Raw genomic sequence first — 20,408 nt, forward strand, 5'->3', positions numbered from 1 at the left:
TGTATAAGAATATAACTACTATAATACTGCTCCCTATGTACAAGAATATAACTACTATAATACTGCTCCTATGTACAAGAATATAACTACTATAATACTGCCCCCTATGTACAAGAATATAACTACTATAATACTGCTCCCTATGTACAAGAATATAACTACTATAATACTGCTCCCTATGTACAAGAATATAACTACTATAATACTGCTGCTATGTACAAGAATATAACTATAATACTGCTCCTATGTACAAGAATATAACTACTATAATACTGCTCGCTATGTACAAGAATATAACTACTATAATACTGCTCCCTATGTACAAGAATATAACTACTATAATACTGCTCCCTATGTACAAGAATATAACTACTATAATACTGCTCCTATGTACAAGAATATAACTACTATAATACTGCTCCCTATGTACAAGAATATAACTACTATAATACTGCTCCCTATGTACAAGAATATAACTACTATAATACTGCTCCCTATGTACAAGAATATAACTACTATAATACTGCTCCCTATGTACAAGAATATAACTACTATAATACTGCTCCCTATGTACAAGAATATAACTACTATAATACTGCTCCCTATGTACAAGAATATAACTACTATAATACTGCTCCTATGTACAAGAATATAACTACTATAATACTGCTCCTATGTACAAGAATATAACTACTATAATACTGCTCCTATGTACAAGAATATAACTACTATAATACTGCTCCTATGTATAAGAATATAACTACTATAATACTGCTCCCTATGTACAAGAATATAACTACTATAATACTGCTCCTATGTACAAGAATATAACTACTATAATACTGCCCCCTATGTACAAGAATATAACTACTATAATACTGCTCCCTATGTACAAGAATATAACTACTATAATACTGCCCCCTATGTACAAGAATATAACTACTATAATACTGCTCCTATGTACAAGAATATAACTACTATAATACTGCTCGCTATGTACAAGAATATAACTACTATAATACTGCTCGCTATGTACAAGAATATAACTACTATAATACTGCTCCCTATGTACAAGAATATAACTACTATAATACTGCTCCCTATGTACAAGAATATAACTACTATAATACTGCTCCTATGTACAAGAATATAACTACTATAATACTGCTCCCTATGTACAAGAATATAACTACTATAATACTGCTCCCTATGTACAAGAATATAACTACTATAATACTGCTCCCTATGTACAAGAATATAACTACTATAATACTGCTCCCTATGTACAAGAATATAACTACTATAATACTGCTCCCTATGTACAAGAATATAACTACTATAATACTGCTCCCTATGTACAAGAATATAACTACTATAATACTGCTCCCTATGTACAAGAATATAACTACTATAATACTGCTCCCTATGTACAAGAATATAACTACTATAATACTGCTCCCTATGTACAAGAATATAACTACTATAATACTGCTCCCTATGTACAAGAATATAACTACTATAATACTGCTCCCTATGTACAAGAATATAACTACTATAATACTGCTCCCTATGTACAAGAATATAACTACTATAATACTGCTCCCTATATACAGGAATATAACTACTATAATACTGCTCCTATGTATAAGAATATAACTACTATATGATGATATCTTACAGATCGAATCATCTTCTCTCTTTTGGTTTAGTAGTTGTTTTATCCACTACCATGGCATTTTAAATTCACCAACTAGAGTGTTTCCTTTCACACCAATAAAGAAGAGTTTTTGGGGATTTTCGTGGAGCTGGATTTTTCTTTCTTTGCTATAATACTGCTTCCTATGTATAGGAATATAACTACTATACTACTACCCTCTAAGCAGAGTATGGATGTAGATTTCTAATTATATTTCATGTTAATAGCTTTTTTTCTTGAAGACTGGTTTTATTAAAACATTACAAAAACTTTGTAATAATCTAGATGTTTTATTTTTCCCCTCACACGCTGTCTTTCTTTAGTAGATATGACAGTACATATTTCAGAGATATCTAGTGTTCACACTTCACAATCTCCAGGCCTTGCCCGCAGAGCACATACAGATGCCTTTCATCACGTGTCCAGCAGTCTAGTCCTGACACGTCGGCCACGTGACAGAATTTGGTGGCCACGTGTTTAAGATCACTGTCCCCAATATTCCAAAGAGTCAGACGCTGATCCACAGACACCGATACCAGGAGGTCATCTCGGAGGAGGCGCAGTCCGGTGACATGTGCAGCATGAGCAGAAGTGGCAGAGACTGACCGGAGAAGTTGTGCACCTGGTCCTCTGGGACCTTTGTCATCCAACAATAACCAACACACACAGATAGAATTGTCATCTCCTCCGCTGGCGACCAGATATTGTCCATCCTTAGTCCTCTGGACGCAGAGACTGTTGATCCCACATTGGTGAGCGGAGAACAAAAAGCAAACAGATCCCAAATCTGGAAACAGAGGTTCTTGTAAGTTTTCATTATTAGTTACCCCAAATTGATTGTATACCCCAGGCAAATTGTACACACCGAGTTCTACCAAGTGCCGTTTTCTCCACCCCAAGCGCTGGCTCCAAGTATAAAGTTTTGTCTAGTGTCTTCCTTTAACTATTTAACGTCTCTGTTGACGTTCCATAGGGCTGTCGTATGTAGCCGAGCGCTGCACTCGGGTATCTTGCAGCCTTATAAGCATTGCACAGAATGGCGGTGCTACAGCCCTTTACTAATGAGGCATTTCAGACCCTTGTTCTCCGGATCGGTGGGCGTCCCAATCACCCAGTTGTATTTTTTAAGAGCATCATTTTAGGGGGGGGGGGGTAGATATAATATATTCAATATTTTTTTTAGTGGGATGTGCAATTAATAAAAAGGCAATTTCACTACTGACTTTACAGCTTTATTTTGTGGGTTCTTAGAATTATGGTGAGATCAATATTTTTTTTTCCATGTTTCTCTACAAAAACTTTTTAGATTATTTGTCCAATTTATTTTGCTACATAAAACTTTTTCATTTTTATTCTTTTTTTTGGTGAGGTGGAGCTAAACAAATAACAGCACTTTCTAAAAAAAATAAAATAATAATAAAAAATAAAAAAATCATTTACCATGCGGAATAATGTTTATTTTATCATGCCGTACTTTCCTGATGCAGAGAGGATTTTTGTTTCTTTTTATATTGTCCCAGTCGCTGACGTGAACATGCAATCCTCGGATTGCTTCTGTAATATATTGTGATACTTTTGTATTGCGGTATGTTATTATACCTGGCAGTGTCACACCTCGATCTGCTAAACGACCCTACAATCCCTACTGAAAGTGCCATCTAAGGAATTAACCAGCCAGGAGGTTGGATGCACAGAATCCCCCTTACATTAGCCATATGTTGTTTATGTATCATGGATCAAATGATCTCTGGGGAAATCACTCAGCACTTAATAAATGTATAATGAGCCTGTTTAATGCATGCTAGTACTCAGGCGCTGTCTCTACCTCCCCTATGAGAACGAGTGTGCACTAGAATGACTACTGTAGACCGGCGCCGTACAACCTGCCATCCTCAGAAAAGAAGGCAACCCCCTGCCAAAAGACACTAACAGCCCTCCTTACTGTCTACTATTCTATGAAGATCTAAATTATGACCTAATGGTTATGAGAAGGCTAATATTAGCCTGAGTTACTGCAATTTCCATAGTAAAATGGCAACCACCATGCTTTAGACTGCAGCCTGCATTCTGGAAACAAGTGCAGGATACCTAATGTTTCACAGTGACGTCTACTGTTAATTTATAACTTATGCTTTTATATATCGTTTTCTACAACCCCTTTTAAGCTATGGACACCTTTGACATGGCAAAAAAATGAGTTTTACTTATGTACGTATTTACCTTTTGGTAATGAAATGACATTACACGTAGGTTTGCAATCTTCATTTCTTCATTCATTCTCAGGCCCCCTGATATGCAGTTTGTAGCTTGATCCAAGTTTCAGATTTTTATCTTGTGGGAATGTCTCTCCCAGTAATATAGGCTGTATGTGAGGTCTGTGTCTCTCCCAGTAACATAGGCTGTATGTGAGGTCTGTTTCTCTCCCAGTAACATAGGCTGTATGTGAGGTCTGTTTCTCTCCCAGTAATATAGATTGGATGTGAGGTCTGTGTCTCTCCCAGTAATATAGATTGGATGTGAGGTCTGTGTGTCTCTCCCAGTAATATAGGCTGTATGTCAGGTCTGTGTCTCTCCCAGTAATATAGATTGGATGTGAGGTCTGTGTCTCTCCCAGTAATATAGATTGGATGTGAGGTCTGTGTCTCTCCCAGTAATATAGATTGGATGTGAGGTCTGTGTGTCTCTCCCAGTAATATAGGCTGTATGTGAGGTCTGTTTCTCTCCCAGTAATATAGATTGGATGTGAGGTCTGTGTCTCTCCTAGTAATATAGATTGGATGTGAGGTCTGTGTCTCTCCCAGTAATATAGATTGGATGTGAGGTCTGTGTGTCTCTCTCAGTAATATAGGCTGTATGTCAGGTCTGTGTCTCTCTCAGTAATATAGATTGGATGTGAGGTCTGTGTGTCTCCCCTAGTAATATAGGCTGTATGTGAGGTCTGTGCGTCTCCCCTAGTAATATAGGCTGTATGTGAGGTCTGTGTGTCTCTCCCAGTAATATAGGCAGTATGTGAGGTCTGTGTCTCTCTCAGTAATATAGATTGGATGTGAGGTCTGTGTCTCTCCCAGTAATATAGGCAGTATGTGAGGTCTGTGTCTCTCCCAGTAATATAGATTGGATGTGAGGTCTGTGTGTCTCTCCCAGTAATATAGGCAGTATGTGAGGTCTGTGTGTCTCTCCTAGTAATATAGGCTGTATGTGAGGTCTGTGTCTCTCTCAGTAATATAGATTGGATGTGATGTCTGTGTCTCTCCCAGTAATATAGGCTGTATGTGAGGTCTGTGTCTCTCTCAGTAATATAGATTGGATGTGATGTCTGTGTGTCTCCCCTAGTAATATAGGCTAGATGTGAGGTCTGTGTGTCTCCCCTAGTAATATAGGCTAGATGTGAGGTCTGTGTGTCTCTCCCAGTAATATAGGCAGTATGTGAGGTCTGTGTCTCTCCCAGTAATATAGATTGGATGTGAGGTCTGTGTCTCCCCTAGTAATATAGGCTGGATGTCAGGTCTGTGTGTCTCTCCCAGTAATATAGATTGGATGTGAGGTCTGTGTGTCTCTCCTAGTAATATAGGCAGTATGTGAGGTCTGTGTCTCTCCCAGTAATATAGATTGGATGTGAGGTCTGTGTGTCTCTCCCAGTAATATAGGCTGTATGTGAGGTCTGTGTCTCTCTCCCAGTAATATAGGCAGTATGTGAGGTCTATTGGTCTCTCTCAGTAATATAGGCTGTATGTGAGGTCTGTGTCTCTCTCAGTAATATAGATTGGATGTGATGTCTGTGTCTCCCCTAGTAATATAGGCTAGATGTGAGGTCTGTGTGTCTCTCCCAGTAATATAGGCAGTATGTGAGGTCTGTGTCTCTCCCAGTAATATAGATTGGATGTGAGGTCTGTGTGTCTCCCCTCGTAATATAGGCTGGATGTCAGGTCTGTGTGTCTCTCCCAGTAATATAGGCAGTATGTGAGGTCTGTGTCTCTCCCAGTAATATAGATTGGATGTGAGGTCTATGTGTCTCCCCTCGTAATATAGGCTGGATGTCAGGTCTGTGTGTCTCTCCCAGTAATATAGGCAGTATGTGAGGTCTGTGTCTCTCCCAGTAATATAGATTGGATGTGAGGTCTGTGTGTCTCCCCTAGTAATATAGGCTGGATGTCAGGTCTGTGTGTCTCTCCCAGTAATATAGGCTGTATGTGAGGTCTGTGTCTCTCCCAGTAATATAGATTGGATGTGATGTCTGTGTGTCTCTCCCAGTAATATAGGCTGTATGTGAGGTCTGTGTCTCTCTCAGTAATATAGATTGGATGTGAGGTCTGTGTGTCTCTCCTAGTAATGTAGGCAGTATGTGAGGTCTGTGTCTCTCTCAGTAATATAGATTGGATGTGAGGTCTGTGTGTCTCTCCCAGTAATATAGGCAGTATGTGAGGTCTGTGTGTCTCTCTCAGTAATATAGATTGGATGTGAGGTCTGTGTGTCTCCCCTAGTAATATAGGCTGTATGTGAGGTCTGTGTCTCTCTCAGTAATATAGATTGGATGTGAGGTCTGTGTGTCTCTCCCAGTAATATAGGCAGTATGTGAGGTCTGTGTGTCTCTCTCAGTAATATAGATTGGATGTGAGGTCTGTGTGTCTCCCCTAGTAATATAGGCTGTATGTGAGGTCTGTGTCTCTCTCAGTAATATAGATTGGATGTGAGGTCTGTGTGTCTCTCCCAGTAATATAGGCTGTATGTGAGGTCTGTGTGTCTCCCCTAGTAATATAGGCAGTATGTGAGGTCTGTGCGTCTCTCCCAGTAATATAGATTGGATGTGAGGTCTGTGTGTCTCCCCTAGTAATATAGGCTGGATGTCAGGTCTGTGTGTCTCTCCCAGTAATAAAGGCAGTATGTGAGGTCTGTGTGTCTCTCCCAGTAATATAGGCTGTATGTGAGGTCTGTGTCTCTCCCAGTAATATAGATTGGATGTGAGGTCTGTGTGTCTCCCCTAGTAATATAGGCTGGATGTCAGGTCTGTGTGTCTCTCCCAGTAATAAAGGCAGTATGTGAGGTCTGTGTGTCTCCCCTAGTAATATAGGCTGTATGTGAGGTCTATGTGTCTCTCCCAGTAATATGGGCAGTATGTGAGGTCTGTGTGTCTCTCCCAGTAATATAGGCTGTATGTGAGGTCTGTGTCTCTCCCAGTAATATAGATTGGATGTGAGGTCTGTGTCTCTCCCAGTAATATAGGCTGTATGTCAGGTCTGTGTCTCTCCCAGTAATATAGATTGGATGTGAGGTCTGTGTGTCTCCCCTAGTAATATAGGCTGGATGTGAGGTCTGTGTGTCTCTCCCAGTAATATAGGCAGTATGTGAGGTCTGTGTCTCTCCCAGTAATATAGGCTTGATGTGATGTCTGTGTGTCTCTCCCAGTAATATAGATTGGATGTGAGGTCTGTGTGTCTCTCCCAGTAATATAGGCTGTATGTGAGGTCTGTGTCTCTCCCAGTAATATAGATTGGATGTGAGGTCTGTGTGTCTCCCCTAGTAATATAGGCTGGATGTGAGGTCTGTGTGTCTCTCCTAGTAATGTAGGCAGTATGTGAGGTCTGTGTCTCTCCCAGTAATATAGGCTGGATGTGATGTCTGTGTGTCTCTCCCAGTAATATAGATTGGATGTGAGGTCTGTGTGTCTCCCCTAGTAATATAGGCTGGATGTGAGGTCTGTGTGTCTCTCCCAGTAATATAGGCTGTATGTGAGGTCTGTGTCTCTCCCAGTAATATAGATTGGATGTGAGGTCTGTGTGTCTCCCCTAGTAATATAGGCTGTATGTGAGGTCTGTGTGTCTCCCCTAGTAATATAGGCTGTATGTGAGGTCTGTGTCTCTCTCAGTAATATAGATTGGATGTGAGGTCTGTGTCTCTCTCAGTAATATAGATTGGATGTGAGGTCTGTGTCTCTCTCAGTAATATAGATTGGATGTGAGGTCTGTGTCTCTCTCAGTAATATAGATTGGATGTGAGGTCTGTGTCTCTCTCAGTAATATAGATTGGATGTGAGGTCTGTGTGTCTCTCCCAGTAATATAGATTGGATGTGAGGTCTGTGTCTCTCTCAGTAATATAGGCTGTATGTGAGGTCTGTGCGTCTCTCCCAGTAATATAGATTGGATGTGAGGTCTGTGCGTCTCCCCTAGTAATATAGGCTGGATGTGAGGTCTGTGTGTCTCTCCCAGTAATAAAGGCAGTATGTGAGGTCTGTGTGTCTCTCCCAGTAATATAGGCTGTATGTGAGGTCTGTGTCTCTCCCAGTAATATAGATTGGATGTGAGGTCTGTGTGTCTCCCCTAGTAATATAGGCTGTATGTGAGGTCTATGTGTCTCTCCCAGTAATATGGGCAGTATGTGAGGTCTGTGTGTCTCTCCCAGTAATATAGGCAGTATGTGAGGTCTGTGTCTCTCCCAGTAATATAGATTGGATGTGAGGTCTGTGTCTCTCCCAGTAATATAGGCTGTATGTCAGGTCTGTGTCTCTCCCAGTAATATAGATTGGATGTGAGGTCTGTGTGTCTCCCCTAGTAATATAGGCTGGATGTGAGGTCTGTGTGTCTCTCCTAGTAATATAGGCAGTATGTGAGGTCTGTGTCTCCCCTAGTAATATAGATTGGATGTGAGGTCTGTGTGTCTCTCCCAGTAATATAGGCAGTATGTGAGGTCTGTGTCTCTCCCAGTAATATAGGCTTGATGTGATGTCTGTGTGTCTCTCCCAGTAATATAGATTGGATGTGAGGTCTGTGTGTCTCTCCCAGTAATATAGGCTGTATGTGAGGTCTGTGTCTCTCCCAGTAATATAGATTGGATGTGAGGTCTGTGTGTCTCCCCTAGTAATATAGGCTGGATGTGAGGTCTGTGTGTCTCTCCTAGTAATGTAGGCAGTATGTGAGGTCTGTGTCTCTCCCAGTAATATAGGCTGGATGTGATGTCTGTGTGTCTCTCCCAGTAATATAGATTGGATGTGAGGTCTGTGTGTCTCCCCTAGTAATATAGGCTGGATGTGAGGTCTGTGTGTCTCTCCCAGTAATATAGGCTGTATGTGAGGTCTGTGTCTCTCCCAGTAATATAGATTGGATGTGAGGTCTGTGTGTCTCCCCTAGTAATATAGGCTGTATGTGAGGTCTGTGTGTCTCCCCTAGTAATATAGGCTGTATGTGAGGTCTGTGTCTCTCTCAGTAATATAGATTGGATGTGAGGTCTGTGTCTCTCTCAGTAATATAGATTGGATGTGAGGTCTGTGTCTCTCTCAGTAATATAGATTGGATGTGAGGTCTGTGTCTCTCTCAGTAATATAGGCTGTATGTGAGGTCTGTGTGTCTCTCCCAGTAATATAGATTGGATGTGAGGTCTGTGTGTCTCCCCTAGTAATATAGGCTGGATGTGAGGTCTGTGTGTCTCTCCCAGTAATATAGGCTGGATGTGAGGTCTGTGTGTCTCTCCCAGTAATATAGGCAGTATGTGAGGTCTGTGTCTCTCCCAGTAATATAGATTGGATGTGAGGTCTGTGTGTCTCCCCTAGTAATATAGGCTGTATGTGAGGTCTATGTGTCTCTCCCAGTAATATGGGCAGTATGTGAGATCTGTGTGTCTCTCCCAGTAATATAGGCAGTATGTGAGGTCTGTGTGTCTCACCCAGTAATATAGGCAGTATGTGAGGTCTGTGTCTCTCCCAGTAATATATATTGGATGTGAGGTCTGTGTCTCTCTCAGTAATATAGATTGGATGTGAGGTCTGTGTGTCTCCCCTAGTAATATAGGCTGGATGTGAGGTCTATGTGTCTCTCCCAGTAATATAGGCAGTATGTGAGGTCTGTGTGTCTCTCCCAGTAATATAGATTGGATGTGAGGTCTGTGTGTCTCCCCTAGTAATATAGGCTGGATGTGAGGTCTGTGTGTCTCTCCCAGTAATATAGGCAGTATGTGAGGTCTGTGTGTCTCTCCCAGTAATATAGGCTGTATGTGAGGTCTGTGTCTCTCCCAGTAATATAGATTGGATGTGAGGTCTGTGTGTCTCTCCCAGTAATATAGGCTGTATGTCAGGTCTGTGTCTCTCCCAGTAATATAGATTGGATGTGAGGTCTGTGTGTCTCCCCTAGTAATATAGGCTGGATGTGAGGTCTGTGTCTCCCCTAGTAATATAGATTGGATGTGAGGTCTGTGTGTCTCTCCCAGTAATATAGGCTTGATGTGATGTCTGTGTGTCTCTCCCAGTAATAAAGGCTGTATGTGAGGTCTGTGTCTCTCCCAGTAATATAGATTGGATGTGAGGTCTGTGTGTCTCTCCCAGTAATATAGGCTGTATGTGAGGTCTGTGTCTCTCCCAGTAATACAGATTGGATGTGAGGTCTGTGTGTCTCCCCTAGTAATATAGGCTGGATGTGAGGTCTGTGTGTCTCTCCCAGTAATATAGGCTGTATGTGAGGTCTGTGTCTCTCCCAGTAATATAGATTGGATGTGAGGTCTGTGTGTCTCCCCTAGTAATATAGGCTGGATGTGAGGTCTGTGTGTCTCTCCTAGTAATATAGGCAATATGTGAGGTCTGTGTCTCTCCCAGTAATATAGGCTGGATGTGAGGTCTGTGTGTCTCCCCTAGTAATATAGGCTGGATGTGAGGTCTGTGTGTCTCCCCTAGTAATATAGGCAGTATGTGAGGTCTGTGTGTCTCTCCCAGTAATATAGGCAGTATGTGAGGTCTGTGTCTCTCCCAGTAATATAGGCAGTATGTGAGGTCTGTGTCTCTCCTAGTAATATAGGCAGTATGTGAGGTCTGTGTCTCTCCCAGTAATATAGGCTGGATGTGAGGTCTGTGTGTCTCTCCTAGTAATATAGGCTGTATATGAGGTCTGTGTCTCTCCCAGTAATATAGATTGGATGTGAGGTCTGTGTGTCTCTCCCAGTAATGTAGGCTGTATGTGAGGTCTGTGTCTCTTCCAGTAATATAGATTGGATGTGAGGTCTGTGTGTCTCCCCTAGTAATATAGGCTGGATGTGAGGTCTGTGTGTCTCTCCCAGTAATATAGGCTGTATGTGAGGTCTGTGTGTCTCTCCCAGTAATATAGATTGGATGTGAGGTCAGTGTCTCTTTCAGTAATGTAGGCTGGATGTGTGCTGTATGTTTCTCCCAGTAATATAGGCAGGAAGCAAGGTCTCTGTGACTCTCCTAGTAGTATAGGCTGGATACTAAGTCTGTGTTTTCCTCCCAGTAATATAGGCTGGTTGTGAGGCCTATGTCTCTCTCAATAATATTAGGCTGGATGTGAGCTGTATGTGTATCCAGGGTGCTGATGTTTACATTAGCACGTTAATCAACACATCTTTTAACCTGCACTTTTTCCCCTTTAGCTGTAGCCTGTTTTCTCTGCCCTCCCTAGCACTGTACATGCTTCCTCCCCTTTCCACTGCAGATCTCTGTACAAAACTGTCTCTGTTGCTATCTCTAACACTGAAAGAAGGGTAGAGCAGATAGAGTCAAGAAGAGCAGGTGGTTTGATGGGTTTGTAACATTTCTGCAGAGCAATGAGCTGGATAAAGGGCTTATGGACAATTTGCAACAGCAAAATGGTTGGAAATTGTTAATGAAGACTATTTAAAAAGTTGCTTAATTTTTCATTTAGGAAGCAAATAAACAGTAAAGAAAATATCTGTAAAGATTGCAGTATCTGGATTTTAATGCTAGTGATAGCCAAAACTGAAGCACCATATGCATAACATATACAGACTCACCCTGCAGAGGACAATCTGTTTGCCCCTTCTCCAGCATCATGTCAGCACCGGACATCATGCCAGATACATCCCACAATGCAATGTGACCATCCGTAGCTCCACTGCACAGCATGACTCTAAGATAAAGGGAAAACATATTTATCTGGTGGCCGGCTATAATAAAGATACAACATGGAGTAATGGGGAATAATGCACATCCTGACATCCTCAGGTGTCCGATGCATCAGTGAGGCCTTTATAATGAGCTGACTTCATCATCTATCCTCATCTATCAGCCACAGCGAAGAACATCCGACTTCTGAATATGGAGGACTCAACTACAAATATGTCACATGGTCGCTAATTCATTTCAATGGGGTCCATGTAATACTATATTTCTCCTGTAGAGGTCGCTGTAGGATAGGATATTTGACTATCGGGAGCTTTCCCAGTTGGTCGCCAGGGATTTTGTCCACTAGAAAGGGTTAAAAAAAAAAAAAAAAAATAGTCATTGATATAAGACATACAACATCTTTTTCTGGCATCTTACCTTGATTCGGTGCCAGAAGTATGGACGAACGTCTCTACTTTCAGTACACAGCGCTGGTGGTAAAAGGACTCTGCTATCAGTCTCATCTGCTGAGAGCTCTCACTCATCACAAAGAATCTACAGAAACATAAAAACCATCAAGTAACTAAATGACATGATGGGTCATAAAGAAGCAAGATGGCACAAGATGAACGCACATGACCACTTTATTATGTGTGTCCTCCTCTGTGCAGGTGCAGAAGAGCAGCCGATACCCGTCTGTCAGTCACAGCTCTGCACAGAAGAGAATGCAGCCAAGGAAGCGACCGTGCGGGCAAATCTAGTGACTGCATTCATACTGACCGCTATGATGCGGGAGCGCAACGTTGCTGCTGCTTTTTTTCTATTAGAAGGCAAAATGCATGAACACAATGAAAATATTGGATCTAGACTGATTTGTCACTCAATGAAATATACTTACAAAATGAAGGTTTTTAGAGCATAATTTGGCTAATTCGTGTGTGCCCATCAACCACGACAAGGTAACCTCCATCTGATGGGTTACTATCTATCTTTTTTACAGTGTTTGTAGTCATTGCAGAGACTTGCTGGTCAGTTTCTTGCTATATTTAACATTGAGGTTTGACAGCCTCTTTTCTGACCATGCACTCCTCCCACTGAACCACAGGTGGTTTTAATAGCCTAAGCAGAGACATGCTGTCCATTTATATAGGCTTATAGCCCAAGAGTGGCATATCCAGTGGTAGAGTAGTTACCCATCAGACAGAGGTTACCTTGTCATGGTTGATGGGCATACATGAATTGGCAAAATTATGCGCTAAAAACCTTCATTTTGTAAGTATATTTCATTGAGTGACAAATCAGTCTAGATCCAATATTTTCATTGTATTCGTGCATTTTGCCTTCTAATATAATATATTGCTGCTGCTTTTTCTATCTTTTTTACAGTGTCTGCCAAATGGCACCCACCAATACCTAGAATAGGATAAAAAGCACATGCATGTGCGCTACCTCTCTATTGAATGTCTATGGAACTGCCGGAAAGACCCAAGTGCTGTACTCTCCAGCAGTTACACAAAGCCCAAATGCCACACAAGCACAGCAGTCACCCCATTCCTAGGGATGTCAAACTCAAATACACAGAGGGCCAAAATTAAAAGCTTGGACAAAGTCGAGGGCCAACATCCATATAGTATAATGGCCCCACATAGTGCTCCATAAAGTATAATGGCCCCACATAGTGCTCCATAAAGTATAATGGCCCCACATAGTGCTCCATAAAGTATAGTGGCCCCACATAGTCCTCCATACAAAATAATGGCTCTGTCTGGCATTGCGGGCCAAATATACTCACCCTGCGGGCCAGAGTTTGACATGTGTGCTCTAGACCATTTCAAAGCCTCTTTCTAGGCATTGGTGCACCCCCATCTTCACAGATAACTACCTAGCCTTCGATAGGTGATGACTTTTAATGATGAGAATAACCCTTTAAATACTCATCAATTAATGGGAACATCATCGTTAATTCACTTTGGTTGATATGCACACACCTGACGGATCCATCACTGCAGGCAGCGGCTAGATACACAGAGGAGGACGCAGGTTTCATGCTATCTGGAATCTGGTCCACTGTTGTGACCGACATGTATCTGACAAAAAGAAGACGAAAATATGTGATATTAAAAATAGTGGAAAATCTGCATATGCACTGCAGGAAACAGTGAAATGCTGTATAATGTTAAATGCTATCAGTCCCATTGAAGTTGCATAAAGCAGAGGTGCACATGCTCGCCCTCTGCTCCATTCTTGGGACTGGATGGGTCCCCAGCATTTAGTCCTATGGATAGGGGATAAGTTTCAATCTTGGAAAATCCCCTTAAATTTAGAGTAGGTATAACCAACACCTCCCCCCATTCCATGCAAATGACAGACCCCCTGTTACGAGAGCGTTACCTGGTTTCCGGATCCATCTTCCGCATCCTGTGTTTATTCTTGATTCTATCCCAATGTTCGTCCAGTCGGTGGGAAGCTAAGTGGGTGACTTGACATGTAATGCTGCCATTAATCTCCTTCGATTGAATCGACAACCGATAGACCTCAATCTGAGCTCTGCCCCCGGCGGTGAACAGAAGAGTAGAAAGGACACCATCTTTATATTCAGTCCTGGCTAAAGCCAAAGTTTTCACACTGGAGAGATGGTCACTTATGGTTGAAAGGCAATAAAATTGTTTGGAACAGAAGGCCCAGATATTGATGGTGGTGTCTTCACTGCTTGTGATAAGGACGTCAATACAATCCTCAATATAATTATTAACCCTCCCGACATACTTAACACTCGTCAGTTCTCGGCCATGTAAGGGCTCCTTTACTACATTCTGGATTCTTTCAACCTGTTGACTACGGTGGGCAAACACATCACCAGATTTGATATAGGTGAAAACTTCCTTTGTAGCGTCCTTCTTGTAGCTCCAAGACCTGTGTCCTCCACCACAAGGAACGCAAAGCAGCTTCTCATTAGTTCTTGTACTCCACACCACAAAGTCTGTGGAGTGGAAACCAAGGATGTGTAAATCTCCATCGGGGGTAAAGGACACTCTTTCGATCCACTCCATCCCTTTGCAAGACTTGAATTTTCGGAGCAGGAACAACTGGTTTCCTTCCACCTTCAACTGGCGGCAAGAACCGTCTCGACCACTGCTGTACACAAAGCCATTATGGTACTTCACCGATGTGACACCCAATTTGCCATGAAGGCCAAAGAGAACATGGACCGGCTCTTTTTCATGTCCTTTTGAAGGGTTGTGGGAGCTTTGCAAAACCTGAAAAAGCATTAAGGATCCTCTACGGTCACCACAGACAATCAAGCCTTCTTTGGGTACAAGGGCAATGCTGGTGTGCCACCTCTGCTTGCAGGTGGGTAGAAGAAACCTACAGTTCTCTGTGACAGATGTGATATCTCCAGACACACAGGTGACCTCAAGCCAAACCATTATTCCATTAGGACCAGAAGAAAACAGGCTGCAAGTGTCTAAAGATGGAGATGGAGTAACCCATGTCAGACTGTGCACTTTACCTTCGTGATGCTTCAACTCTTGGCAAGTCTGAGCAGACGAAAGTGAGAAGATCTTCACACTGCCGGTTAAGTTACCGATGGCACATAAGGTGGAATCCCCCAACCTGACCACTTCTAGGAGACCGTACGATTTATAGGTCCTATCCTCCAGTACTAAGGTCCATTGCTTGCTGATAAAATCATATGTGAATATAAAACCCAAGTTTGTCATGATCATAAGACAATTGATATCCGCCAACATGACTGCCTTGGGGGTACCAACATATTTGGAGGCATCAAAATTTAGATTCAATAGGTTGCAAGAGGGGGAAGATTTTTCCTTAATTTGCCAAAGACGGATACCACAGTCTGCTCCACCAGTTGCCACCAAACTAAGCCGATCTTGGATGGCGACAGCTCTTATGCCTCGACCTTTGTGTCCTTTGAAGTTATGGATGATATCACCACTGTAGCTCCACACGATACAAGCAGAGTCTTCTCCAATACTGATTATGTTGTCTGAGAGGAGTCTGACTGACCACACTCGTGCTTGGTGCCCATACAATACAAGAAGACACTGGACTTCTGGATCGCAGCTAGTAAGGCTGCCGACCTTCCACACCCTGAGGCTGCGGTCATCAGAGGCTGAAGCTAAAATACCTCTTTGTGCTTCATAATAAATGCTAAAAATTACACCATTGTGTCCACTTATTCTCCTCCGAGGTTCTACTGTTCCCTCTTCATTGGTTTGGTCACACATTCCCCATATGACAAGCTGGTTGAACACAGTCCCAGAGATCAACGTAAGCTCTTTCCAAGTTCTTCCCACAAAATGAGCAGAATACAAGATACATTTTTCCGAGCAGTGAATTTCCTTCAGGACTTTTCCTTTCCTGTAATCATAGTAAGCTACAGAGTTGTGACCCAAGGCTATGCCAAGGTAAGCGATGGGCTGAGACTCGTCTCCAAGCCACTGAATGTCCCAGATCCAATCATGCAGCTCTCGGAGCTCACAGACTCTGGACAGGCTTATTTCTTGATCTCTGCTGCTGAAATCCAGGACAATAAGACCCTTACTTCCAAAAACACACAAGATGGCGCAGTCTGGGGCTTCAGTACTGAAGGTCTTTATTCCATGAATGACGTAACCATTGAGTACAGTCTCCTTAAGCCTCCAAGGAGTCAAACTTCTGCTTCTCAAGCTATAAACGGTCAGATTAGGACCTTCCCCTAGGAAATAAAAGACATAACCTCTATTGTAATACAGCTTTATATTATATGGACATTATTGACTAGTACAGGTCTTTCTAGGCCCATAAACAGTAAACCTCTCTGACTACACAGCAATAATGGAGCTGGGTTGTATGGTTACAAATTAGGACGATGTGAAAGATAGGTGATAACAAGATGTTTTCTGGGAAAGCTGCATTGTCAGCCATCACAGTAAGCCAGCGCATTTCAGAGAAAAATATACCTGAATGCAATTGTGCAGCCAAACTAGGATTCATGCAGCCAGCGGTGTAGGCATCATAAATCATAAGACAGGTTTCCTTTAAAGATCATTAGCTATTGAGTCTGATAGTTTCTGAGACTTTGATAACAGCAACTACTTGTGATTGACCCTTGCAAACGGTCTTATGCTTTGTTATGTATGTGACTTTCAGACTTTTTTTATGTTTGCCAAAAACTACCAAAAGTGCATTTCAACTGCTATAGTACTTGAGCTTAGTGTCTAACATACTCCTGGTATAACTCACTGACATTTGTATGCTGTATTGTCATTTACAGGTTTAGAAAAAAAAATTAGCTAGGTTTCTGTTTCGTTGAAAACATATTGCATTCCCTGTGCTCTTGAAAGCTAAGTGACATTTGTTGAAGCTTCATTGGCAGCCATATTTGTCACACAGCTGCCTAAAAACCAAGATGTGGGTAAAGTCAACCAAAACAAACGTTATATTATATATTACAATCTGGATTCCTTATCAGTTTGTGGGAGGAAACAGAAGCAAACAAGATCTTAGGATGTATAAAAAGAGAGATAAATTCCCGCGATCCCAACGTATTGTTACCCCTTTATAAATCACAGGTGAGGTCACATCTAGAATAAAGAATTTAGTTTTGGGCTCCACATTTTAAAGAGGATATTCAGAAGTTAGAGTTAGTTCAAAAGCAGCAACTAGACTATTACAAGGGATGAAGGCCTCTCCTATATTACACAGGATGGAGGCCTCTCATATGATGAGAGGTTGGAAAAGTTGGGCTTGTTTAGCTTAGAAAAACGACGCCTCAGAGGAGATCTCATTTACATGTATAAATATGTGTGTGGTCAGTACAAAGGACGGCACATGACTTATTCCTTCCAAAGACCATACTAAGGACCAGGGGGCGCTCATTAAGGGTGGAAGAAAGGTGATTCCAGCACTTAAACAGGAAAGGGTTCTTTACAGTCAGAGCAGGGGGACTGTGGAATACCGACCACAAGAGGTAGTGGTGATTGACACTATAACAGCTTTATACAAGGGCTGGATGATTTCCTCGATACACATAACATTGTGGGCTACAGTTAAATTAGACAACATGTACAATTGGGGAAGGAAGATTGAACTTGATGGACCGCAGTCTTTATTCAACCAAAGTAACCTGGAGGAAACCCATGCAAACACAGGGAGAACATACAAACTCCCCCTGCAGATGTTGTCACTGCTGGGATATGACATATACATACACACAGCATGTATCATACAAACATTATCCTCTAGATCTTACCAGCCAGGAGATGATGACCCACAAACTCCAGTGCAGTAATGGGAGCCACCAGTAGCTGTGACTCCATCTTGGTGTTACCGTGGAGCCTCATCCAGAGGGGTCTCCCACAGGTGCCGCCATTAGTCTAGAAGTAAAAAAAAAAAAGAATTTTCTCAACATTGATCCCCTACACGCCACAATCTAGGGGGATCAATGCCCAGATCACAGATTCAAAATTGTATCTACAATCAGATGAGCATTATTTCTGCACATGTTGCTCAGAGGCTGTGGGTTGTGTGGCTTATTTCTATGGACGTGAATGGAGCCGAGCTGTAATGCCGCATACATCCTGTGGACAGAGGTGGCGCTGTTATAACCCTGTTATTAATTTATAATATGTATCTGTTAATGGTCAACTTAAGGCTCTTTGCAAGAAAATGCTACTCCAACCCTGCCCTGCTGGGAGTTGTAGTGTTCTGGCTGGATTGTTCACTACTGCACCACAACATGTAGACCTTCATTATAACTTTGTGAGTTTTGTACGCCCATTAGGAAAGGCAGATCAGGTGGAGAAACACAAGTCACAGCATGCCTTGTATAGGCATGAGCTTCCCCACTGCTCTGCAGTGTTACTAATCAACATGATTTCTGCTCCTCTTCTGCAGTGACACAATTATGGTCCCATGTCTCACATTCACATTGCCATTTGATCCTTGAGCTGCCAGGCTTTTCATACTCACGCGTTTTTTTTCTATAGCTGCACTTCCGGGTTTGGCACGTGTTTCCGCTCAATCCTTCCATCCTATCACAAAGCAGAATACTCCAGCCTCCAGGAATGTTAGCTGAATGCTGATTGGATGGTTGGTGACAGAGCCGGAAAGAATGCCCAGAAGCCGTTGCCAGGTGATGAGTCGCTGGGAGCACGTGACTTGCAGAACCCAATGATTTGAAATGCGAGTAGTAATAAGTGTATAATAGCGGGAAATCACCTGTGATTATTGAGGCTCTTGTCCTAATTGAGTGATTATGTGGCGTACACCTGATTATTCCTCACTGACTGTTTAGTTATTTGCAATTTACAGCTACTGATGTCAGCAGTCAGTGCTGCAGTGTAAAGCATGGGGGAAATTATAGATTCAGCAGCCTGAGTCTCTGAAGACGAGCTCCCTAAGCTGGAGTCACTGATCACAGCTGAGCCCCAAAGTCTGGAGTTTCATGGTTGCATTTTAATAGAACTTTGTTGGGGGTCTATCATTTATTTAACCCCTTCTTGATGGGGCAATTTTCATTTTTTGCGCTTTCATTTGTTGTCCTCCTCTTCTCCCAAGAGGTTTTAATTTTCCCCTCTACATCACCGTCTGAGGTTTGTTTTGTTCGGGACGAGTTGTAGTTTAAATGACACCTTTCATTTTACCATATAATGTCCTGGAAAATAGGCCAAAAAATACTAATGGGGCGGAATGATAAAAAAAGCGATTCCACCATTGTATTTGTGAGTCTAATTTTTACTGCGTTTTGTGCTGTAAAAACGGCCTGAAACGTGACGATTCTCCAGGTCGGTGCCATCTCGGCCATTTAAACATTTTTTTTTTTTTAATTCTGTAGAAAAAAAAAATAGTGTCTCCATATTTTTGTGACCCATAACTTTTCCATAAATGGAGCTGTGTGATTGATACTTTTGCACGCAGAGCTAATAATTGTATTTTTTCCATTTTGGGGTGCATGCCTTGTTTTGATCACTTTTTATTGCATTTTGGAGGGTGAAATTGCAGTGATTTTTTTTTTTTTCAGTGTTTAACGTACAGGTTAATAATCTTATATATTGGCAGTGGACTTTTACACACACAATGATATCAAATACTGGTTGTAGACTTTCTAGAGCATTTCTGCACCTATTTGCTATATTTTTTTAATTGCTTTTTTATCACATTTTTGACACTGGTTTTTGTCTCTTTTTGGTATGTCATGTTTTAAATTCAGCTGCTTCTTTTTTTATGCTTCCTAGTATTTGGCTTTGACAAAACTTTATTGATCCAGTTGTGTGGGGGTTTTTTTTTACATCTAATGCAATTCTATGGGGAAAATCTGCACATAAAACTCAGTGCAAGAGAATTTTACATGTTGCGGATTTCAAAAACGCTCCGCAGGTCAGTTTACACAGTGTAAAAAAAACAAACTATGGGCATGAGATTTCTATAAATTCTTCCACTTTCTTGTATTTTTTTGCCTAGCATCAAAAACTCATCATGGAAACATAACCTAAGAAGTTATTCATGCCGAATAACTATACACATTGAAAACAAATATCAATGGGGTTGTTATCCTCCACAGTTTTTGGGACACATCCACCCATTGATATGACACTTATCGAACCAGTTTTGGACATTGCTTCCGACTGAAAAAAAACGCAATGCAAATTTCCAATTGAAAACAGTGGGACTTGTTTTATACGCGTGCGAAAAAAGGATGGGGGAACCCTTTTGTGTAAAGATTCGTCATCCCATCCTGCTGGGAGGTTCAGCCAGCTTTGCTCCTCTGTGTATGGCCACCAATTCAATCTTACATTTCTGAGCTTAATGATAAGCCATAAATATACATAACGGAAAAGAACCCCCTTTTAAGTCGTAATCTTGGTGGCGAG

General features: G+C 41.8%; 1 protein-coding gene across 3 annotated transcripts; it reads right to left on the reverse strand.

Annotated features, from left to right (window-relative positions):
- Window positions 1-1,516: 1,516 nt before the first annotated feature.
- Window positions 1,517-18,574, reverse strand: WDR6 (WD repeat domain 6). 3 transcript variants are annotated; one of them, XM_073644886.1, is made up of 7 exons: window positions 18,460-18,520; window positions 17,789-17,912; window positions 13,924-16,252; window positions 13,521-13,619; window positions 11,971-12,087; window positions 11,442-11,557; window positions 1,517-2,483 (listed from the first exon to the last, which is right to left on the reverse strand). In XM_073644886.1, the coding sequence occupies exons 1-7, from the start codon at window positions 18,499-18,501 to the stop codon at window positions 2,050-2,052; spliced, it is 3,261 nt and encodes a 1,086-aa protein (XP_073500987.1). In that variant the 5' UTR covers window positions 18,502-18,520; the 3' UTR covers window positions 1,517-2,049. The 3 variants fall into 3 exon arrangements, with proteins under 3 accessions (XP_073500987.1, XP_073500988.1, XP_073500990.1); XM_073644887.1 differs by having other exon boundaries at window positions 1,518-2,483; window positions 18,508-18,574; XM_073644889.1 differs by lacking the exons at window positions 1,517-2,483; window positions 11,442-11,557 and adding an exon at window positions 11,564-11,895.
- Window positions 18,575-20,408: the final 1,834 nt, after the last annotated feature.

The sequence above is a fragment of the Phyllobates terribilis genome, unplaced genomic scaffold, assembly GCF_046119375.1.
Source record: "Phyllobates terribilis strain yellow unplaced genomic scaffold, ASM4611937v1 Scaffold_8__6_contigs__length_399053987, whole genome shotgun sequence".
Classification (NCBI taxonomy): domain Eukaryota; kingdom Metazoa; phylum Chordata; class Amphibia; order Anura; family Dendrobatidae; genus Phyllobates; species Phyllobates terribilis.

What these genes read in the sequence shown, in the direction of transcription:
- WDR6 (XM_073644886.1), bottom strand. Translation starts at nt 18,501, where the DNA reads ATGAAAAGCCTGGCAGCTCAAGGATCAAATGGCAATGTGAAT. An exon ending in TGCAGTGATGGATCCGTCAG is followed by an intron (nt 12,088 to 13,520) that starts GTGTGTGCATAT and finishes ATGTTTCTGTAG; the next exon opens with ATTCTTTGTGATGAGTGAGA. An exon ending in ACTTCTGGCACCGAATCAAG is followed by an intron (nt 11,558 to 11,970) that starts GTAAGATGCCAG and finishes CCTTTATCTTAG; the next exon opens with AGTCATGCTGTGCAGTGGAG.